Source organism: Perca fluviatilis, chromosome 7, assembly GCF_010015445.1.
Source record: "Perca fluviatilis chromosome 7, GENO_Pfluv_1.0, whole genome shotgun sequence".
In the NCBI taxonomy this organism is placed as follows: Eukaryota; Metazoa; Chordata; class Actinopteri; order Perciformes; family Percidae; genus Perca; species Perca fluviatilis.
Window position 1 is genome coordinate 19,148,354 of NC_053118.1, and position 22,856 is coordinate 19,171,209.

Below are 22,856 nucleotides of genomic sequence, written 5' to 3' on the forward strand. Positions count from 1 at the left end.
TGCTGCAGTGATGTCTCTTATATTTGTAATTTTGTTTTACTATGAATGCTGGCACCAAACCGCATGGTAGTAATCTCTGTTTAGCACTGTGCTGTAGCTCTCCTCGTGCTATTTACTTCTGCTTAGGGGAGCTCAGGGTAGTTTAGGGAGCAACTCCAGTGGCTGAACACTCACACCAGCACCCAGCCCCCCACCTCCTCCCTCCCTCTCTCTCTCTCTCTCTCTCTCTCTCTCTCTCTCTCTCTCTCGCTCTCTCATTCCTGAGGCAAGACCTGGAAGACCAAGGAGGAACAGAGCTTACTTTGGTGCAACCGAAGTACTGAAGAATCTCCACAGATTAATTCCCTATTAATCACTGCTTTTCATTTTATTTGCAAGCTATAAGAGAAGATTTTGCACATCATATTTTTCTCCTGGCTTAAGTAGCTAACGAGTGGAAAACTTTTCTAGCAAAGTTCAGCTCTCTGGCGCTGAGAAAGTCGCATTAGTTTATAGGAGGCTGATACACGGTAAGTTCATTTAAATATCCAAATGCTCTGAAATGAATGCAGTGCCATATTATTGCTGCTAGAAATATTAGCTTAAACAGCCATATCTGCAGATTAAGACATCCAAAATAAATGTCTGTGTCCAGAGGTTTTTCTCTTGCAGAGATGTTCATTTTGTTTTAACCGGAACACAACTTCCAGCCCTCAACTTTCAACTAAATGCCTGTGAGTCACTTTTTCAAATGCATCAAGCCCCCCGCTCGTGTTGCTCCCACAAATTTGAATGCACAGGCGTAACGTGTCTCGGTTTTTGTTTACATTTAACGGTGTATTATGGTGATCGTGTCAAAGTGTTTTTTTCATTTTCATTTTGTTAGCGCTGTGGACTCCTGCCCGGAATGCCACGCCATATGAGAAGTTTAATATCGTTTTTTTACACTGAGAGAAACACAGAAGCCAACAACTTGTGAAAGGTTCTTCAATCTTTATCGCGTTAACTGTCGAGAACAACAACGTGAACTCGAAAAGGAGACCGTTCTCTCTCTATGGCTCTGCGTAGGCCTATTTAAAAACGGGTTTGTGTTGTCTCAATTCTATTAAGAGTGTGAATGCACTCGTGTGGGTTTGCCTATACGGGTTAATGTAAGCAACCCCCTTTTTTTTTTAAATTACAAACTGTCAATGTTAATCCCACTTCATTATAATCCACGGTAATTATCTTTTTAAAGTCTTGCTTTTATAGCCTACTGTCTCCCCAGTCTATTCGCTCAGAAGTCTAACAAACAATATCATTAGATTGGTTCTTGTTGGGATAACTCACCCTGTATTTGTTTGATTAACCCTGATTGGCAACCCTTTGTTGTTAATCCTGCTCCCAGGGTCGAAGTGTTCATTTCTCTCCACTCCAGCTCCATGTTATGTTCACAACCCCACTCTAGTCATGAATGAATCCCCAGCAGTGCTCTGGGCCAAGGAAGGAAACCTTGGCTCTGCTAATGTAGGCTTTGATCTTCGCAATGCAAACCATTTTATTCCATGACTTAGGTTTTTGTTGTTGTTGTTGCAAGTGTGGAGCTAAAGCTGTGTGTACCTGCATTACATTTTGTTGTGTTGTCTTGGGATTATATTGGCATAATGTGGCTTTAAAGCTAACATAACTGCAACCATGATCTTCGGTTCTTAAATTGTAAATTGTAAAACTCTTGCGTCCAACCAGAAGTGGTCTGTTTGTGGAGCCCTAAACATGGGTGTAAGAGAATCTCAAAGAATGTCCTAGATCAGGGGTGTCAAACTCCTTTTCACTAAGGGCCACACTGGAAAAAGAGAATCACTCCGAAGGCTAGACATGTAGAGTTTATTGACATGATTTTGTTACTGCATGTCACTTTTTTTTCTTTTTTTTTTTAACATTTTGGTAGCTTTTTTTCCTAATTTTTGTTGGGGTTTTTTCCCGACGTTTTTGTGGCTTTCTCAGACATTTGTCACCTTTTTGTAAATTTGTTGCTTTTTCCAACATTTTTGTATGCTTTTTGTCGCATATTTGTTGACATGACATGAAGCCCTACAAAAGTCATCAAAGGAGTTCCTTAGCCATCATAGAATTCAGCAAATCAAGCAAAAACAATGATACATTTTTTAACAACAACCTGTTTCACAACCTGAATATGAAAACTCTGCTTCTGGGAGAATTTCTGAGTCTCAGAGTCTGCAAATCTGCCATATTCTGCTTTGAATGTCAGGTAATTGCAGTTTAAAAAACACTTTCCTGTGTTTTTGGTTTGGAGCACAAGTAGGCAGGCCAAAATTTATTGTGACCCCAAATTGATATACGGGCTGGATCTAAATCTGCAAGGGGCCAGATTTGGTCTGCAGGCCTTGAGTTTGACATGTGTCCTAGATAGTATATAGACATAAAAACAGTTCCAGGAGGTTCATGCTCCATTTGTAAAGTAGATGACCCAGCAAAACGAATCGTAACCCACTGACCAAATATCAAATGCAACACAACACCAGCCTTGCCATGAACCCCTCAACCGCCAAGCCCCGTGTACTGAGGGGCTGAGCCTGAAATAGACCCTCTTCTCTTACCCAGAGTCAGGAGGCCATATTATTATTACACATAACATACTGTTATGTAGCGTCTAGCCCAGATGAAGCTTGTGTCTCTACCTGGAATGGTGTCATTAGGGCCACTAATGACGCACATTATTTAGATGCATTATGGGAAATGTCCAGTGTTTTTGGAGCTTGACCTATAAGGAGCTAAAAGTCAGGATATCTTTGATTTAGACTATTACGTTTGCTTTAACTATAATTTTAAGATGCAGCTTAATGCAATTAAACAAGTTGGTAAATAAAGCATATTCTTTCTTTTTTTTTTTTTTTATCTCCTAGTGTTACTGGAAAACAACTAGCCCCCACTAACCGTAACTGGCTGTTTCTAAGAAGTATTAGTGGGGAGTTGCTAAAGATTTTCACAACAGGCATCTCTCTGTTCTCAGCGAGGCTGTTTGAGTTTGCCGAGTTATAAAGGCAGTCTGTGAGTTACAAAGTTTATCTATGTCTGTAAATCACATTTTTAAAAGCCTCAACCTCCTGTCACCCCAACACATTACCTTCATAAAACAGCAATTACCCCAAAATGTGAGCACACCATTTATTACTTCTCTTATGTATTTTTTCTGTTTTTCTTATCAGCAGGTACAATGGATCTTGTGGTGTTGGTGGCGTTCGGCTCCTGGCTGGCTCCTGCACTCGGTGAGCATCCGTTTCACTAAGCGCGCAGCTGCTTTACGTTGTTCCCTCTTTGAAACCGACCACCTGTGTACGCATGGCGTTCTTAAGTTGCTTACCCCCTTTTTGCAGCTTTGGTTGTGTTTTTTAAGTTCCTCCACACTAAATGATCTGATCTGTCCGTATAACAGGATCAGCGTTTGGCAGGGAGTTGGTAGGTAAGTTTCTTGCATTAGAGTGGTAACTGGCAATGCATGGACATTTGATTGATTTGATATGGCTGCTTGCAATGTGCTCCTTTTGGTCAAATGTGTATAAAATGTCTTGTCTTATTGTTAGCATTGCAGTGATACTATTTTCATTATAATTTCCATTTAGAATATTTTCATGTCAGTGTTTTGCTGCGAGAAAAGGCCATGTCATAATAGTGTAAATGTTTCTTTACACTGCAGTTTGAACAATCATTTATTCACACATCTGCCGAGTTTTCCATTGTTAATGCTGATCCTTGTCTTTGGTTCGTTCTCTGTGCGCCCTGCATGCCATCAGTTTGAGCTTGATGTTAAACAGATTTTCCTACGCTGTGGCTTTGTTATCCTCTCTTACTCTATGGTCTGTGACCGTCCAACCTTATTTTCAAAAGCTTGTCAGCACTGATCTGATAAAATGTGTTTTTGCTTCATTGAGACTGACATTGGTATTTATTATGATAAATTAGGTCAAAGTTAACTTGAGCACGCTACCCTTACTCTGCAGTAAATGGAATGTGGAGCGTATAGAATAATATCCAGTATTATTCGTAGGCCTATATAATGTAATATCATACTCATTCGTAACAGCTCATGTCAGACTTTATTGAATCGTGTCCAGCAAGGACATGATTCCTTTACTGGGTGTCAACTTTTAACATCTATCTTAACAGATTATAATTTTACTGTATTCAACATTAGTTGTTGAAGTTTATACATAAGCACCAATTACTTGCACTGGCTGACATTTAAAATGTCTGTTGAACATTTTAATGAGAGCTGTAAGAAAAATAACTCCTTAAAGTGATGGTTCGGAGTAATTCACCCTAGGGTCCTTTGCACCATGACCTCGAGCCAAACACCCCCCCAGAAGCTTTTTTCACCTGAGTCGAACATTGGGAGAGTTAGCTAGAGTAGCGTTATCAGCTGAATAGCTTAGCGCAGGGGCTAATGGACCCACGTTTGTATCTTGTAAGTTACCCCACTAATAATAATGCTCTCATAAAACGATGGATTGGAAAGTTTGTAAGTACACCAGAAGTTTATGAACAATTGCCTGCTCTCTTCAGCTCTCTGTTGCTGCTGCTGCTGCTACCTGCAGTTAGACGAGTGCTTAGGGCCGTCTACAAATTACAACACCGAAAAGAGTTACAACAAAAATATTTATTAATTCAATGATTAAATAAGGTAATGTCTCCAAACTTACCTCAATTATTACTTGTCTCCTGCTAGTTATACTACAGCACTTACTTAAAAAAAAAAGTTAAATTAATAAATATTTTTGTTGCGCCTCTTTTTCGGTGTTGTAATTTGTAGACGCCCCTAAGTACTCGTCTTACAGCAGCAACAACAGCAAAGCAGAAGCCAGCAGGCAAGTGTTATTTACATAAACTTCTGGTGTACTTACAAACTTTACAATCCATCGTTTTATGAGAGCATAACTTTTATTGTACTACTTGTAGACGTTTGGTATCATTTCGGGCATTATTAGTGGGGTAATTTACGAGATACAAACGTGGGTCCGTTAGCCCCTGCGCTAAGCTATTCAGCTGATAACGCTACTCTAGCTAACTCTCCCAATGTTCGACCCAGGTGACAAAAGCTTCTGGGGGGGTGTTTGGCTCGAGGTCATGGTGCAAAGGACCCTAGGGTGAATTACTCCGAACCATCACTTTAATGATGTGAAATGTAGAAAAGTAAAAAAGTATTTCTGTAACCTCCAACGTGCTACTCCAAATTTAAATTGTTCTCGCTCCAAACAGCGGTGCTCATATCAACAATGTCTGCTTTGGGTTTTTATTATGACACTGAGTCAAGCTGTCTCTATAATTATTCTGGTGGTTTTCTTGATGAGCATAAAGCAGAAATTGTGATTTAGCTCTTACCAAGTACAGTATGCTTTCTAGCGAGATTTAAAAGACTGGGGCATAACATGAATGCAGCTTACATGTGTTTTCACATGGGACGAGAGATGTGAAAGAGCAGAAGGGTCTGCACTTTCTCACATCCTTAACGACAATACAAGAAATTTGAAGTTTGAATTAAGCTTCTTTTGTTATTGTAATATCTTTTAAATATGGGTTTGATTCTAACATTTTTAGCCTCTCTGCAGAGTGAATTTGCCCCACTACCATTAATTTTGCCATTAGCTAACATGCCCTTACACCACCATGTGAGTGTCTTAAAAACACTATTGATTGTTGCTTCTTTTTTCACAGCCTCAGTGGCAGATGACGAGGACAAAGGTGGGTAATATTTGAACAGTAGTCAAATTAAGATAAGCTGCACTCATTTTAGCTGGCATATAAATTGGCCCTGGCACCAACCCGGCTAATGACTAGATGGATGACTGAGGCCCTGAAAGTGCTGAATAGCTGTCATATCATGAGTGCTCTCTGAAGTGTGTCAGTGGGTAAATCTGCTTCTCCTCTGTCTTTTTTCTCCTACCAGACTATGACAGTGCTTTTCATTACGGTGAGTGTTTAGAAGATTGATTCAGCCTTTTAATGGCCGACCCTCTCCACAGGAAACATCTGCCAGGTCAAGACAAATTTTCCACTTGTTTTTCCAGAAGGGATGGAAAACTGTCACCCCCAAGGCCAAACTTCTGGAGTAGTCCCACTGCGAATACTTCTAATTCTGTCCGTAGGTCTGATTCTCAGTCCATCTGAGGCATCAAAGTGCACAGAGCGACTCAAAATCTGCATTGATATATTTTATGAATACGTACCATCAATTTACTGGTTATCTTTCAATTTCCCTTGGCAATAAGCAATTTTTGATACCCGTATTGTACAATTCTACCCATAGTATATGGCCTGTTATACCATGGTCTGGGCGAATACTCGATTCTAATTGGCTGCAGGGTGTCCATAAAAAAGTGATGTAGGACACCTACTAAAGGAGTTCTGGTGAAACTACATGAATGCGCTACATTAAAACAAAAAGGAAATGTGAATCTGTTAATTGTAACACTGTGGTGCTTTAGTGCCTCGTCCTCTGAACACCACAGGATGTTCGCTAACACACAAGCTGCAAGAATTAACTTTTAGTGCCCCTCTGAACTGACTTTGTTTCACACGTTATCTCACATCTCGTTCACTGTTCAGGTCGCTACTTCAGGCTTAAGCCGACAGTAACGTTACACATCGCGGATAAAATTGTTCATAAAAGTCGGTATATTGTTTTGGAAACAATGACATGGCTGGATAGCTAGGTTGTCTTGTTGTTCAACATACTGTCAGTTTTTTTTTTTTTTTTACTGATTGCCAACTGTACACAATGTTATTGACTTTGAAACTTGCTAGCATAGCGTTAGCTTTCTGGCTTGTAGCTAAGCTGAAGGGTTCTACGAGCTGAGCGGACTATAAATATCTCCCGTTGCTAAAGGTGGCAAGTCGTATCTAAGGTCCTTCCTATTTCCTGGAGGACAATGTTTGCATTGCATAAGAACCTCCATAGGATGGAAATGATTGTTCCAGGTATTGGTCAAACCGTCAGGTGTAACCAGAGAAACGGAGATATTGTTTGAAAAAAAAACTTTAGATTTTGATTGTAAAACAAATTAAAATATAAATGGTTTTAAAAATATGTTATTTGGCAAGTGACCATGGTATAAGCGGGTTGATGCCCTTCGAGGTGTCAATTGTCAGGTAATAATGAACTTTGGCGGAGGTTGCGCCGGACAGTTCACGCCTCGCCGGCGTTCATTAATGGACAATGGACACCTCGTCGGGCATTAACCCTTACTTGGAATACCACTAAAGAATTGATTAAGCCTGCTGGCAGCTGGAAAAAACACTTTTGCTCCCTTATTTGATTATTTCAGAAAAAAATGTTTATTGTTGTCAATATTTATTTGCTAATGCCTGCAGATAGTTGCCATCTTGCTAGTTAACTAGCTAAGGCAATGCTTGATGCATGTGAACAAAGCTGTGATCCTCTCTGTATTAGTAACAACATAAACAATAAATGATGTTAGCATGCATATAAACAAGCAGAATTGTATCCAGCCTTATTTGGGACATCCAACAGAGTTAAAGTCGACCATAGTGTTTACAGTTTTGGTGACTGCAGCTCAAAGGAATTTGTGGTGTCCCATGACCGTTATTTCTGCAATGCTGCTCTTGAATCAAAATGTGGTAAAGGCCTCAAAAGGCTTTTGTATTCATGGTACCATTTCCTTCTGCAAGCATTATTAAGTACTTTCCTGCATTTCAGATTATGAATCGCTGAGAATCGGTGGCCTGGTATTCGCAGTGGTGCTGTTCTTCATGGGCATCGCTCTCATTGTCAGTAAGTGTTTGACCACTTTAAGTACACGGCGGATGTGTAATGGTAAGTGTCAGTGTCGCCACACAGATCCCTGTATGTGTGAGTTGACTTCCCCGGCTCCCAAAACAAGTAGGCTTCTGTTTCTCTCAGAGGTCTGGAAGGGAGGCACACTGATGCCTCTTGCACAATCTCAGCACTCAACGTTCTCAAGATCCGTGCATCACAGCAGTTTGCCCTTTATGCCTTATCCCTTTCCTCACTCAGTGTCCTTCCAACGTGCCTCCTCCTCACCAGCCAGCACATGCTGTCACTGCCAGTGCTAGTCCTGAAACCAAAACCAACCAATAAATAATTGATTAGGACCCGCACACTCTGCACTGTTAGTTAATATCACTATGGATTCCTCATTGCACCCTATGAAGTGGGGTTGCATTAAACTGAAAGTACATAAAAATACAAGGATTAAAGTATATTCAAATTTAGAAATTGACTTTGAAAGACATCCAAATGTTATCTGCTATCACCACTAAAACACAAAGGTAACACAATTCTTCTTCTTAAAACTCTTAAATTACATTTGTGAATATACTTCTACTGTATATGTTTGTATGCATTTTAGGTTTTTAACCATGCCAACTGGTTGCATGCAATACTGATGAATAATGGCAAAAGTAGAACATCTGTTTGATTGAAGAAATATACCTGCATAATCTGCACTTGCACTGCAAAGTGTGACATCAAAAGCCACCAGGGTTTTAGAGGCAGTGCATTAAACAGAACATGAAGAGGGCAAACCCTGGAAGTTTATTGTTTGACATTTAAAATATTGCATTTAAAACATCATTCAGAGATCAGGCGAGCCAGCAGCCATACTGAACTGCCAGCTGCAGATGTGTGTCTCAGGGGAGAGAGAGAGCGAGGGAGTTATTTATTATGGTTTCTCAGCGGTTATGATCGGTTAAAGCACAGTAAGACAAAATCTATTTTGTTTTTGTTTTCTTTAAATGAAACGGACAGGCAGGCATACTTAACTGCAGCCTGCAGAGTGTGTTTACCCCTACGACCACCAGCTGCCCTCATCCTGTCATGTTGCTTTATACGTCAGCGTACTCATGTTCACGGCCTTTAGACCTTGGAAACGCAGACAACAACTGGCTAAAAGAGCCTTCTAGTTCCTTCAGAAATAGTTCTGAGGACTTGTTGAAACAAGACTATTGATAGCAATAGGCACCCTTTGGCGCCCCCCAGTGTCAAAGTGTGTGAATTAAGCATGGGTGCTACCTTTCAAGATGCTCACAGCTTTATTCTTAGTCCTGAGAGTATGTAGGTCACTCACTTGGTCTGAGATTTCCCATATATTTTGCTGGCCAATGGCCACACCAACTATTCCAGCAAGTACACGTCTTCGTCGACACTTCAGCTAGCAGTATTGCGTTTTCTGCACATGAGCACATTCTCAATAAAAGTTTTGTAAATTATTATAGCTACTGGCTGTAGCTTGTTTTAGAAGATGATAAAGGCACATTCCTTCAAGCGGGTTCAACAGGGCCTTATTGTGAAATCCAGATGATAATTTCTACAGTTTTAACCACATTGACCTACATGACACTGCTCACACGTGTAAAAAGTCTGTCAGTGGGCCAAATAGGCTGCTTCACTTCAGGTTTCATCTTTCAGTGGAAGACCAAATATGGCATGTCTTCAGAACGACTCCACTATTAATCACATTTCAATTAGTTTACAAGGAGAACAATGAAGCCTTGCCGAGCCTCTGTACTAATACTGGACATATCAGACATGATGGTATGGACACTGTTGAATGGAGCTGCTGTAGATGTTTTGTGAATGCCGTAAGCAGTGTGCCTCTATGAAGTGTATAGGCACACTGAAGTGGGTCTAAAAGACAACAAAAGATCTTAAATGTTAAAACTCTTTTGGAGACTTTCACGTAATATGAATGCAACACACTGGCTTCTGTATTTTGTTGCTGTGATTCAGGTACATGAATAGAGTCTTGTGCTCAGGCTGGTAAACTGCAAGCTTATAAGGCCTCCCAAGTCTTGCTGCCCAGATGGGCTTATTGGCACAAGTTCAACACTGTAATCATGGACCTTTTTAAAGGCTTGGAACAACCTCTTCCTCTTTTCTTACTAGGGGGGGGGGGCGTTAGCTGCATACATTCTTTTTATAATGTCTCATGTTCCTTTTGTTGCAGTTTTAGACACATTTTTGTCTTTTGTTTCCCCCTAAAAACAGCCCGAAAATGTACCTGTTCGAAGAGAGACAAGTAAAGGTAAGTGAAGTTAGGTTAATCAAGCAAGACTGCTAAAGAATTTTAGTTTTCTGTAAAATAGATCTAACTGTTAATATTCCACCGGTCCAGAGCTCCTGATGTGGAATCGGGTGTTCCCAGGGGTAAATGTTTTTCTTTCTTCTATAATAATGAGGAAATGTTAAATGCCTGTCAAGTAGATGTATTGCCATTTGATTTTATATCTCAAACTCTTTCCACAGCTCAGTAGACGCAGATGCAAAGAGCAGTGGAGATCTGGTGAGTTTCTTATAAACATCCGTGAGTCGATTTTCTACAAAAGAAAGCTAAAAAAAAATTTTTCCAGAACAAATGAAATTTATCCTCTTCCTCTTTTTTTTTTTTCACAGTGCTACTGACTTACCATGTGGTGGCAGCAAATACCTTGATCACAGCTGAGGACAATCTTTCCATGAACACCTGAAGCTTCATTCAATTTCATAATGTTTCTGTGCTCTTTCTTTTTCTTTTCTTTTTTAAAATGTTTTTATCATCAATTACCTTTACTAGATAATGTGCCAACTTGATATGGTAACAATAGTGTGATTCTCATTTGTATTTTTGTGACTTTCAGATCGATGCAAAATAAAGAAAATGTCTGAAAAGGTTCCTTCCTCTTTTATGTGTCTTTTCATTTTCTGCAAGCAGCCCTCTATTATGCTGCACTCCTGCTTTTGCTGATGCTGCAGACATTTCAGTTACACATGCAGTAGTAACTACCAGCAGGGAGAGTGTGAATGATTTATGTGCTGCACTGTGCAGCATTTGGAGAAGGCTGTGTTTAAAAAATAAATTTAAAAAAACCCTTAATTTTACCTATCTCTGTGTTCAGTGCTGTTTTATTTGCAGATTTTCAACCGTCGTGAGTCTTGCAGCCTCTGTGAATGTAAAAGCTGCATATGCAGGCTATTTTCTCCCTGCTGTTGCAGGAACGGGCTGACTGCACTGCACAAAAGAAAACACATGGGACAGAAACTGGTGCATTTTGAGCATGCAAGCAATGTCTCTATAGATTATATAGAATTATAAATTAGAAACTGTAGGGAATCTTGGAACCAAAACCACAATCACAGACAGATTATAGCAACATCCAAATTATCTTCATTTATCACATCTTTCATTCATTTATCCCCCCCGACACTCGCACATACTGTACCACACAAGACTGTAAGGTACTCAGTAGATTGAAGATAGCTTAAACATCTTAAAATGGGTTTATCTGTTTACCCTACTATTTACTTTAATGTGGGGCTGCTGTGAAGTCCCCATCATGGCACATTTAGTCAACCTATTGGGAGTACCCTACCACTGTCAATGCAATGTTTCGCTGTGGCCACCAGAGGTCCCCTGCTGAGTTTACAGAGAGGGTTCTGAAGCAGTTCTGCATGCTGTCCTGTCCAGTTACCTCGGTTCATATCCAACGTTAAACTGCAACCCCGCAACCTGCTACATATCTCTGAGACGGAGCTCTTCTACATCTCTACAGCACAGCCATGGCCACCACAGGTTTGATTGTTTTTTTTTTCTTTTATGGGATTTTTAAGGGTGTAACATACATGAAACGTTTATGAGCTGTACAAAATGTATGAGTTGAGAATGAATGACTTCTTAGGTTGTTATATGTGATCATTTTGTGATTTGTCATTTAATGATTGAAATGAATTGTTATACCTATCTTTATGTAGTTGTTTAGCAAAGAGCCAATTTACTGCTGATGCATTGATCAGTGTTATAACAAAGGGAGTGCTTCAGTAAATCCCCCACTGGGATGAACAAATAAACAATACTAAAGATGTTTAGCACTTGTTTCTCTTCAACTGGGTAGTCTTTATGGCAGAGAGAAAATGGTGGAAAGAAATACAAACTGCCAGCTCAGCCATTTGGGAGTGAGGGTTCAGCAACATGCAAGCCGCATTATTGATGCCTAGAAAGGATGGTGCCTTTATCATCTAACAATCTGGCACGGGCTGTAGCCTTATATTTGCAAGGTAAATCACTGTGTTGGTCAAGAGCAGAAAGCCTTGCATTCAAAATTAAACAGCAGTCATGGCAAGTGGCTTTTTAAACTCCAAATCAAATTTCAGACACATTTTACTATTCAAGCTCTTTTTTTTTTCCTCTGCTGCTGTGATGATACCCCTGTAGCCTGCTGCTGGCTTGTAACCCACTTTTTTCATGGTGCATCTTTTTCTGCTGAGCAAAGATGCTGCATTGAGCTTCTCTCAGTGGAAAAAAAAAAAAGACTCCTGAGGAGTTGTGGAGCCAAGCCTGCAGATCTGGAGAGCTGCAAACCTTTCAATCCATGATGCTGGACTGAACGCAAACACAGCCTTATTAAAACGTATTGCTGTGACTGGTGCTGCACTCAACTCAAATATTCTGTTCTCTCTAACCGACTGAACTTTGTATTTGCAGAAACAATGTTTACAGACCGAAGTGACTTTGATTATGGTAAGACTTGCACCATCTACTACTTTCAAAAATAAAAAGCACCATGTTACACATGTTATACTACAGTATGTTTCAAGTTCATCATAAACTCCAATAATGTTCTTTGGTTAAGTCCCATGTGGTTTTGTCCCCTGTAGATTATGAGACATTGCGGACCACAGGGGTTGTCCTTGCTGTAGTCATGTTTGTCTCTGGCATTTTAATAGCCCTCAGTAAGTTTAGACTTTGTCTCACATATCACCTTAATAAAGAGGCTTTATCACATATACATAAGCACATTTACCTTTGTAACTAATCTGTCATTCCTCAAACAGGTAAAAAATTCACAAAGTGTGTAAAATCCTCATCCAAGTAAGAATTGTGCAAGGTTTAGTGGATGATTCGCCTGTGCATGCTGTATGAATTTGACTTGAAGGGGATACCCAACCAGTGTGGAAAACACATATTTTCCAGTATTGTTCTTTGACTAAAACTGAGTTTCCCACAGCTTTTCCTCTCCCTGCCCTGGATGCCTGTTCTCTTAATCCCCCCTTCCCTGTTCTGCATACTCAACCCAAAACACATTAAAATGTTTTACACAGAAATAGTTTGTCAAATCACTTATGCGCAGTGCTTTGATGTTCTCTTTATCCCAGTGCTTGCTCTTAAAATGTATGCATCACACTCCCCATGTATTGGTAGTGAGTGGGCAGTTTATTAATATATTGATCTGATATGATCTGATCGCATGCCGCTTGTATGGCAAGAGGAGAAGAAAGACGAGAGCTGCTGGTTGAACGGGACAAAAATCTGCATAAGTCTACACCTCAGTTACCTCAGAAAGCTGTGGCTTCAACTATTTTTTGGACCGTGTAACTCTGATAATGGGTACACTTTGATCAATCTACTCCAAGTTGAAGTTGTGGCCACAGTTTTCTAAGTATATTTCATGATCTGTAATCTTGTTGAATTAAAAAAAAATACAAAAAACACACACAAATGTCTACTAATTTCCTAATTTCTGTTTGCAGTTCCAGCTCATCTGGAAGCCAAATTCCACCAAAGACAGAGGGTAAGTTCACTTTACAGTTCAGGGTCATTATATACAGTAATGTTGAATTTCTCTCTGCAATTCTCTCTGATTTGTTTTCTTTTGCAGTGCCTCCTCAAACAGTATAGAAAATAATGTATCAAAAGCGAGGAAGTCGATACGGGAACCACGGCAGCAAATACATACCCAGACACACCGGTTGTTTATAGCAATCCCTGTTATGGCTAATATACTTCTGCCAGCTGGATGAGCAATAAACAGGGTTTTCCAATGCATCTTTATCTGGTTTCTTTTAGGCTCCCAATGTTTTCTGTAGAATGTCTCAAAATAAGGGGGTGAAATATCTGTCTACACATTGCTCAGAATTGTGTGAGTGTTGAAATTAAAATAAAAAAACTAAGAAAAACAAATGCTCCCAACCATGAGACTTGATTTGGTACTTTTAATCAAACAAATGCAACAAGTGTTGTATCTCTTCCTTACATGTTACTCCTGTAAAACAATTAAATTAAGAGCATGATTAAATATTTATATACAAAATCTGCAGCTCGAAACAAAGAATAGCATGTGTTGATCGATCGTAACAATTGTCTTTTGCCTTTTATTTTTCTTTATTTCTGTTGATATCTACTTGTTTAGCATGGCAGAATAATGAAAAACCCCAAAATAGAATAGGCCAAATATAACATGCTAAAAGGAAATAGCTGGTATCTTGATGAAAATATTCAGTAGCCTAATGTATTTTGTTTTATTTACAAGCTTTGAAAATATTCAAATGAATGAAATGTGTATTTGTTTTCCTATTCGTCATTTATTTTCTGTTTAAACCTATTGCAAAGGTATTACAAATGATGTTATTACCTGTAAAGCTGAACAATGAGGCAACTGTTTCAAATAAAGGTCTCCTCGACATGATTTTATCAGTGTCTTTAATAATCTTGTTGCTTGAAATGATCCAAAGTGACGTAAATGTAATGTAGAAATTAGACCATATTATCATTATGATATTTACTCGTGAGATTGATCTTTCCTTTTTGCTTTACAGGAATTTACAGAGGTGACACACAAGTGAGTTACAGCTCAAATCTAACACTCAAATTACAGTCAAACCCAACCTCATTTCACCTGTGACTAAGGTCATGGTAGTAAACCTCGGTGGAAATAAGGCTTGAAAAATAAAATCCTCCTGACACCATCCCTTTCTAGTGGGATGATGTATTTTCCATCCTGCTAATTTCTGTAGCCAAATATAAGTAGGACTGTTCAAATGTGCCCTGAACATCAAAAGATTTAGATGGAACTTTAAATACTGTGTTATTGTACTTTTATTCATGACTCATGACTCAAATGTACAGTTAGTCAGACAATTTGTCATCGCACTTATGTAATGTCTCTGTGATAATAACATTCTTTGTCACAATCAGTTTCAAATACATAATAGTTTTACACAGTCAAGTTTCTTTTTCTACAAAGAAAAATTGTACTTGATGTTACACAGGTAAGTATGATGCATACAGAAAGAAAGTTAAATTATGTGATCTTCTTATGTTTTCACACGCACTCTTAACAAAAGCACACATGCTGACTAAAATCAAACCCGTCTCTGTGTATCAACATGATAACTTAATATGATGGGGGGTTTTGACAAGAGAGTCATTGAGGTTTCAGGGACACTGTCCTGAAAGTCATACAAACGATTTCATAGAAATCAACATTAAACTGGGAGTGTAGCCTATTATTTGGAAATTGAAACTAATAATCTTGTTTAGAGGCATTCATTTCAAAATGTTAAATATCCAGTTTGACAAAAAATAAATACATAAATTAAAATGTCTCTATTTGTCAGAGTTTTTAAACGTGAGGATTTTATAAGAAATGGCGGATATCACATTTTGGAATGAAATGCTTCGCCTAAAAATAAATACTTCACCCTGTGCGTAGAAAAATAAATAAAGCATTTTTTTACACTGACACTAAATCACAGGTAATTTAAGCTTTATGCATTAAAGCATCATTTGTCTAATCCAATGTGAATTATATCTGGAGATGAATTTACCAAACTAGTTTGTTAACCAAATATAGGCCAGAGACTCCCAAAACAACATAACCATAAACTGTAAATCCCCTTCTAACAGAGGCAACATCTTAGAGACTCATTCCCTCCAAATGGGGATTACAGATGGGGATTTTCAAATCATTCTTGGTCCTGCAAGGACACGATACGTCGGCGAGAGGAAGCACTTCGTTTCTTCAGCATGAGCTTGAGCTAGAAATTGAAACATAAATTAAGATGATAATGAATCACCCTTGATAAAAACGGAAACAGCAGGACTAAACAGCATACAGATGTGGCTGGCTGTTAAAATGATGGGCAGCTCACCTGCTCTCCCTGGAGGCCGCTCTGCAGCAGGTGCGCTGGCTGGTCGTTCTCCAGGTTGCGGATACTGGGATCAGCTCCTCTGCGCAGCAGCAGCTGCAGGATCTCCTCCTGGTGGGGGTTACCATGGAGACCAGCTGCCATGTGTAAGGCTGTATGGCCATGCGCCTATGGCAAAAAGAGAAAAAATCAGGTTGACTCAGACTGTTGTAGTAAAGTATGTATACAGTATGCATTTGTACATGCACATAAATGCTGCAGACACATGTATATTTCAAATCCAGTTTTGAATTTTGTGTCAGTGTACGACTCACTTTCAAGTTGACAAAGTCTTTCATGTTCGCCAGGGGAATCCTCAGCAGATAAGTCACCAGATCGATGTTCCCCTCCTTTACTGCCAAGTGCAGCACAGTCTTGTTACTTTTGATTTCCTGGAATTAGGGAATTGAACATGATGTAAAAAAAATAATAATAATATATATATCTCATAATGAAACCACAAGTCAGACTGAGACATTTAACCATCAAACAAGGAAGAGAAAACAAAAGAGAGAGTGAGGGGGGAATGGTGAGTACTATGACATCACCATGGTTAAATAAAACTTGGGCACTTCCCTATGAACTGTATATTGTGACTGAAAGGTCAGGGTTTAACATGTTGGACTGTACCTGACTGCAAACTACCGGCTGCTAATCTGTCCATTCATATAATCTATTGCATCTAGTGCATCCATTGTGACACATACAGTATATGGATCTATGCTTATTACTGAGGAAAGCAGTTCACATGACATTCTGAAAAGGAAGAGCTGTACTTTACCTGGCTGAGCAGGGACGCCCCTGCGCTGAGAAGCATCTGCACACAGGAAAGCTTCTCCGCCGCCTTGGTCTGAAGACCAACATCTGCCAGCCCACTGCTAGACAATGCCTTCATGGTATCACTGTGAGAAATGGCTGCACAGTGCAGAGGAGTCATACCTGAGGCGAAGAAGAAGACTCATGTAACATTTGAATTAATGATATAAATATTGGTACTTAGTCCTAATTATAATATACTGTATGGCTAGGTTAACACAACTTCCCTGTCAATTTATCATTTGTAATGACATTAAATTACCCTCAAAATTGCGTGCCTCCAGGTTGACAGCCGGCCTGCTGGACAGAATTGCCTGAAAAAAAAAGGAAGAATAATAATTGTTAAGGTCAGCTCGATATATAGTGATAGTGATGCCAAAGTAATTCAGTACTACTGCTGCTTTACCTGCAGAACCCCAGGTAAACCATAGTGGGCAGCCAGATGAAGAGCAGTTTGTCCTTTAACATCACATGCATTGATGTCCGTTCCAAAGGACAGCAGATCTTGCACAATCTCCGGCTGGTTTGCTGTCACCGCCACCAGTAAAGCAGTCTGTACAAGCACATTTAATTTATTATACAACTTTATTTTGAGAAATTATAATCCTGTGCTAATGTTTGTGATAATAAAAAAAAAACTTGTGCCAAAAAGAGTAATTTGCATACTTTGGAAGATTTTTTTATTCATACCTTTCCCTTGTGTTCTTTTGCATCAAGCCTGCCCACATCCCTCAGCCTCTCTGCAGCAGCAAAGGCACACTCCCTGAGCCCCTTGGCAGTGTAGATATGCAGGATTCTGACAGAACAAGAGCACACCATGAATTAGTTTTAAATTAGGCTGGAGAATCGTGGTAATCCTCGCAACCGATTTTACACTATTCCCTTTCACATTTAAATTAGTCTCTCCATTGTATCTGCGTTTCTAATCATCGAGCTTGAGCGGCTGACTCATTGACATCTTTCTAGGATTACCAAACTGCACATGTAGCTCTCACTTTTAGCTTGTGACTAAAAACGAAACTCCTATGGAAGTAAATAAATCATATACTAACATATGCACATTCACACAAGACGGTAATGTTGTTGTTGTTGTTTGTGTGTGTGTGTGTGTGTGTGTGTGTGTGTGTGTGTGTGTGTGTGTGTGTGTGTGTGTGGGTGAGCGGTGTGTGCGTGCGCGTGCACTATTAGTGTAATCATGCAATCTTTGAGCTCAAAGTAAAATGAGAGTGCACATATTTGTCAGTTAACTTGTGATCTTTTTCTTAGACCTCGCTAGCAGATATACTGAAACACATGTAAACCACATAATCATGCACATGCATTCACTCATAGGAACTCACGTGTCTCCGTCTTCATCCTGCCCAGTGGCTCTGCTGTAGTCCATCCCGCTGAGCAGCATCCTGGCCTCTTCCAGCTTGGTGGCATCCATCGATGAACCAAAACTCAGCTGTGCCGTCTGACTGGGACCCAGAAGTGACCAAGACGAAGCCATGCTGGGATCTGTGATCTGTGTCATTGGGCAGTCCTGCTCAGAAGAATCCAGTTCATAAAGGTCAAACCATCATAAAGGTATGATATACATACAACATGTCCGTTGAACATGCACAACAAAGGGATTTCTCTTACATATGTTTGAGGCATTGTATCTCCAAACCCTGGGACCTGCTGTTGTGTGCCGTATTCAGATGTCATTGGGAGGCTGTAGGCTGCAGCGTAGCTGGTTCCTGGATGGCTGGGGTAGTAATTGAGTGTAGACTCTGGTGCTGGGGTCCACTGCTCATAGCTCACTGCCATGTCTGAGTAGCTGCTTGATGCGTCTAGAATGGAGAGGACTCAGTCAGTAATATATAAATATATACTTATACTCTTTATACTTCACTCATTATGCTCAAGATAATAAAACAATCAAAAGGACAAGCCTGGTGATGTTTACATTTTTGTTATTGTCAACAAATCCCATGAAAAGACCAAAACCAACAAAGTGTTTCCTACCCTGTCTGTGGCAGCAAAATACATAGACATAAATCTTAATAATAAACAGTTCACAAACATAAATTTACTTTGTTTTAAGGCTAAATAATATCCTAAAACCAGGAGTTAATAGTGTATTTGTTGGGGACTGTTTTCTGTCATGGATGTGGTGCACTAGCGAGTATTTACAGCAGAAGGATAGAGTATGTGGAATTGACTCAAAATAAACTGCAGCGCCCATCTTCATCATAATAAAGGAGCATGTCACTCAGAGCAACAGTGTGGCTCATTCAACGATGGGGCTCTACGGCATAAAGGAATAACCTATATCAGGCTGTATATCACCAGACTTATTCTTTGTGTTGTGCAGAAGTTGTCCTACTCTTACCTGTACAGGTAAATGGTTCTGCTGAAGACAACTGCTGGGAGAAAGAAAAAAAAAAGATAAATCATAAACAATCTCATTTGTGATATGATATTTAGTGAGATGCTGATGTGTGCTGCCTTACTGTAACAGTAGTTGGAGGAGCAGGACTTGTGCTGGCCGTAGAGCAGGAGGGTGTCACAGATGACGTCTCACGCCTTCTCTTCTGCTCCAAGAGTTTCTTCACTGTGGGCAGAGTGCAACACGGCTTCTCTTTTGGCGCTGAAAAAGAATAACTATTCGGTCATATATTTTGTTTACATGTGATAAGTATCTGAGATCAATAGAGTTTGGACTTGAAACAGTTAGGGCTGCAGCTAATGACTTTTCCATTATCCATGTATTTGCTGATTATTTTTTTCCAATTATTGACTAATTATCTGGTCTATGTAATGTCAGAAAAAAAGAATAAACAATTCACAATTTCTTAGAGCCCAAAGTTCAAAAACGCAAAAGGTATTTACAATTCTATAAAACAAAAGCTGCAAATTATCGATTTTTTAGCTCTCTCTCACTCTTTGTAGTTAAGAATCACTAAATATGTCTAGTAGAAAAATAAATAACAGAATAGATGGTAATGGAAAGTGTAAGTGTTAGAGTCTTGTTTACTCTCACTGGAGTATATTAACATTTTAATTCTCATGAAGAAGGGCTTTGCTTTATGAAAGCTTTGATTTTAAGTAATGAAGAGCTGAATAAATTCTTAGAGTGAGAGAATAACATGTGGATGAATCTGCCGGCTCACTTTCTCCCTGGTGGCTTTTTTTTTATCAACATCAAATCCATTATACTATAAGCATGTTTCCCCCCTGCTGATAAAATAAGTATCATTTCCATTAAACAGGTGAGAAATAGGAAAAAGATATTACAAAACAGAATTCTGATGTTTCCAGGTGACACACAGGTTGTTTCCTCAAAAACTGCACCCCACATGTGAAAGATAAAGTGATATTTCCGCCCTGTCTGTGGAACCGGACTACAAAGATAAAGCTTTGAGAAACCTCCTCCATTAGGAACACAGATTGTGCGGACGTGCAAAACCAGATTAATCAGAAAACCTTTAGTATGGGATTGCCACTGCCTCATTTTTCTATGACATCTTCCTGTCTGGCTCCGTTACGCTAACAGAAAGGCAAACCACATCTTCCTGTCTTTGGTATGTCACAGGCACGTCACCTCAACACGTGAAGTCGCCTTGCGCTTTCTATTGTACCAACATGTCTAGGAGGCAGAGCAGAAGAAGAACAGAGATGTGTTCTTTTTTGTCTTTTCTTTTAAGCCTGTGAATGTTGACTGCTGTGGTGTGCCACGCAGGGACAAGACAGCTCTATTCCCCAGAGCAAATACAAAGAAGGTTTACTTCCAAAAACAAAATATGCAAATTCCACCAGTGAGAGAGAAATGTGTGTTCATGGGGGTTCAGCTTTCTGTCAGTTACTCGTGTCTTCACTCTCTTTCAAAATCAACGCTTCCATTTCCAGTTAAAAACCTGTCCTGAACAATAATCCATTGTGTGTGACCTGCCTGCCCCCACCACATAATAAAGGTCACTTTATCAGAATAAATGACATCAGTCAGTACATTTCAGGTTCATTTTCAGGTTCAGAAGGTGTCACTATAGTTTACTCAGTCCTGACTCATTTGATCTTTACAATAAAAGGCCACCTTTGACTTTTTTTTATATACAGATGATGTAATGCTGCAACATGTAACTACACAATCTACACTCAGCAGCCACTGCATTAGGTACACTTGTACAATCTAATGTGATCCAATACAACAGCTTTTGCCTTTACAAAGATAACAATGGTGCTGTTATGATTGACACTGTCGGAGAAGTATTACTGTAACTATATGTTTATTATAGAGGTTGTGGTTTGCAGTGGTGTTGAACTGGAGTACACTATATTGAGAGGTGTTCCTTATATTTTGTCCACAGGGGCATAATAGTAGAAACACCTTTCAACATAATGCACTCCAGTACAACAAACACAACAACAACAACAACAACAACACCCACTGTGACCTCAATAATAAACATAGCTTAGCATAAGCCTAGTAAAAGTAGAATGCATAGCAGAGCTGTATTAGATCACAATATATTGTACAAATGTACCTAATGAAGCGGCCAACTCTGTCTTTTACTAACACACACGCACGCACACACACACACACACACACACACACACACAACTTCGGGCTGCTCTGTGCTATATTCAAATAGGAGTTGTGGAAACCCCTGGACATTGAGTCATGTGCGTGGGAGGTTGGGGATTCCGAAGACCTTTCATATTTGGCTCACTCCGTACAGAAAGAAAGAAGCAGCGCAGAGCAGAGCCAATTTCCTCATTTTGTGGTTTAACAGAACCCAGCGAGCACGACAAAATATTTAATCAGTCAGGCCTGTCAACCAGAGCACAAACAAAGACAGTTAAGTTGTCACGTCACACAGTTTGCTTGTCTGGCATTAATCAAAAAGGGGAACTGAAAACAAGTGAGCAGGGGTGGAGATGCATTAGGGTTTCCCCAAATGATGCCCTTACTCTTGGATTCACCAGAATGTATGCTGTCATTCAACGAAAACAAGAGAAAGGCTGATGCCGTCATCCAATTGTCATCAGTAGAAAGGTATTTAATCTAAAATACATATTGGCCTATTGGCTAGAAAGACAGTCCAACTTTAAAACACAATTACAGTTTACAGAGGCTTATTTCAGTCAGATTTAGGATCCAAACTCCCCCAAGAAAGTAAAAACAAAATCTATCCAATGTGTTTGTGATGGAAGGATATGTGTGTAATGTTGTAGGCTTATAAATACAATCAAAGTTTGAATGAGTTTTCATTATAATGCTGCCACTAACACAATAACACATTAATAAATGTTGAAAACAAGTATGTTGTCCAGAAATGCAGTAAGTTAAAAAAAAAAAAAAGGATTAGTTGTCATCATCACTGTCAAACCATTCAACAGTAAAGCTGCACTCAATAAAAACTAAAAACGCCAGTGATAATACTTGTGTTCTGCCAATATTTAAACAACAAATTAAAAGCACATGTACTTACATTTATCAAAGTGCATGTCAGAAACGGTATTGCTTTGAAATCTTCAACAGGTCGTCCTCTCGGTCACCGGTCTATTCAAAACGGGGTGGAGTGATATACAGCGCCGGAGGGATCTGTGATATTATGTTCTGTTCTGTGATGAAGTCTGAATGGCTTGTTTTCTTATGCTGCCTGCTTGTACACAGAGCACGTGGTTCCCCATCACCGCCCCCAGCTGCTCCACGCCCTCTACAGGGGAAACCACACACTCAGCGTCATGCTAAACCACGGCAGTGTAGAGAATGAAAATGAAGTGATAAACAGTTATTAACAACAACTAGTAGGCCTATAAGTACACAAATAAACACCAAGGTAGGCTACAATATGATTAGGGACAATGGTGGAAGAAGCTTTTAGATTATTTAATTTAAAGTAGGATTTCCATATGTGGAAATCTTTTTTTTTTTTGTTTTAACCCTTGTGTTGTCTTCTCGTAGACCATGCAACTTTTTGTTTTTCTGGGTCAAAATGTAAAATTTAAACTTTTTTTTTTTCTTTTGTCGCTATTCCCGATGTTTTTTGTCACTTTTTTCCCAAGTTTTTTGTCACTTTTTCCGATGTTTTTGTTGATTGTTGCTGCGCTTCTTTTT

At 39.4% G+C, this 22,856-nt stretch overlaps 1 protein-coding gene and 3 long non-coding RNA genes across 7 annotated transcripts; 3 read left to right on the forward strand and 1 right to left on the reverse strand.

Moving 5' to 3' along the window:
• The first annotated feature begins 167 nt into the window (after nt 1-167).
• LOC120562630 lies at nt 168-10,016 on the forward strand. 2 transcript variants are annotated; one of them, XR_005639799.1, is made up of 8 exons: nt 170-509; nt 2,883-3,027; nt 3,186-3,245; nt 3,413-3,435; nt 5,689-5,715; nt 5,921-5,944; nt 7,691-7,765; nt 10,001-10,016. It is a non-coding gene; the product is annotated as an uncharacterized LOC120562630 (long non-coding RNA). The 2 variants fall into 2 exon arrangements; XR_005639800.1 differs by lacking the exon at nt 2,883-3,027 and having other exon boundaries at nt 168-509.
• A 105-nt stretch (nt 10,017-10,121) lies between these two features.
• Nucleotides 10,122-10,665, forward strand: LOC120562629. The gene is made up of 3 exons (XR_005639798.1): nt 10,122-10,159; nt 10,259-10,295; nt 10,406-10,665. It is a non-coding gene; the product is annotated as an uncharacterized LOC120562629 (long non-coding RNA).
• Nucleotides 10,666-11,110: 445 nt separating this feature from the next.
• On the forward strand, nt 11,111-14,451 carry LOC120562631. Of its 2 annotated transcripts, none has more exons than XR_005639802.1 (4): nt 11,111-11,561; nt 12,471-12,506; nt 13,517-13,557; nt 13,645-14,451. It is a non-coding gene; the product is annotated as an uncharacterized LOC120562631 (long non-coding RNA). The 2 variants fall into 2 exon arrangements; XR_005639801.1 differs by lacking the exon at nt 11,111-11,561 and adding an exon at nt 12,644-12,718 and having other exon boundaries at nt 12,468-12,506.
• Nucleotides 14,452-14,843: 392 nt separating this feature from the next.
• Nucleotides 14,844-22,356, reverse strand: LOC120562628 (NF-kappa-B inhibitor delta). 2 transcript variants are annotated; one of them, XM_039806441.1, is made up of 12 exons: nt 22,228-22,356; nt 19,249-19,385; nt 19,128-19,158; nt 18,395-18,585; nt 18,109-18,293; nt 17,459-17,564; nt 17,175-17,321; nt 17,031-17,082; nt 16,734-16,891; nt 16,228-16,344; nt 15,917-16,081; nt 14,844-15,802 (listed from the first exon to the last, which is right to left on the reverse strand). In XM_039806441.1, the coding sequence occupies exons 1-12, from the start codon at nt 22,241-22,243 to the stop codon at nt 15,731-15,733; spliced, it is 1,377 nt and encodes a 458-aa protein (XP_039662375.1). In that variant the 5' UTR covers nt 22,244-22,356; the 3' UTR covers nt 14,844-15,730. The 2 variants fall into 2 exon arrangements, with proteins under 2 accessions (XP_039662375.1, XP_039662374.1); XM_039806440.1 differs by having other exon boundaries at nt 19,128-19,161.
• Between the last annotated feature and the right edge of the window lie 500 nt (nt 22,357-22,856).

Coding starts and splice junctions, on each gene's coding strand:
- LOC120562628 (XM_039806440.1), bottom strand. Junction 16,892..17,030: donor GGAGGCACGCAATTTTGAGG/GTAATTTAATGT, acceptor TCTTCGCCTCAG/GTATGACTCCTCTGCACTGT. Junction 16,082..16,227: donor AAGACTTTGTCAACTTGAAA/GTGAGTCGTACA, acceptor TTTTTGCCATAG/GCGCATGGCCATACAGCCTT.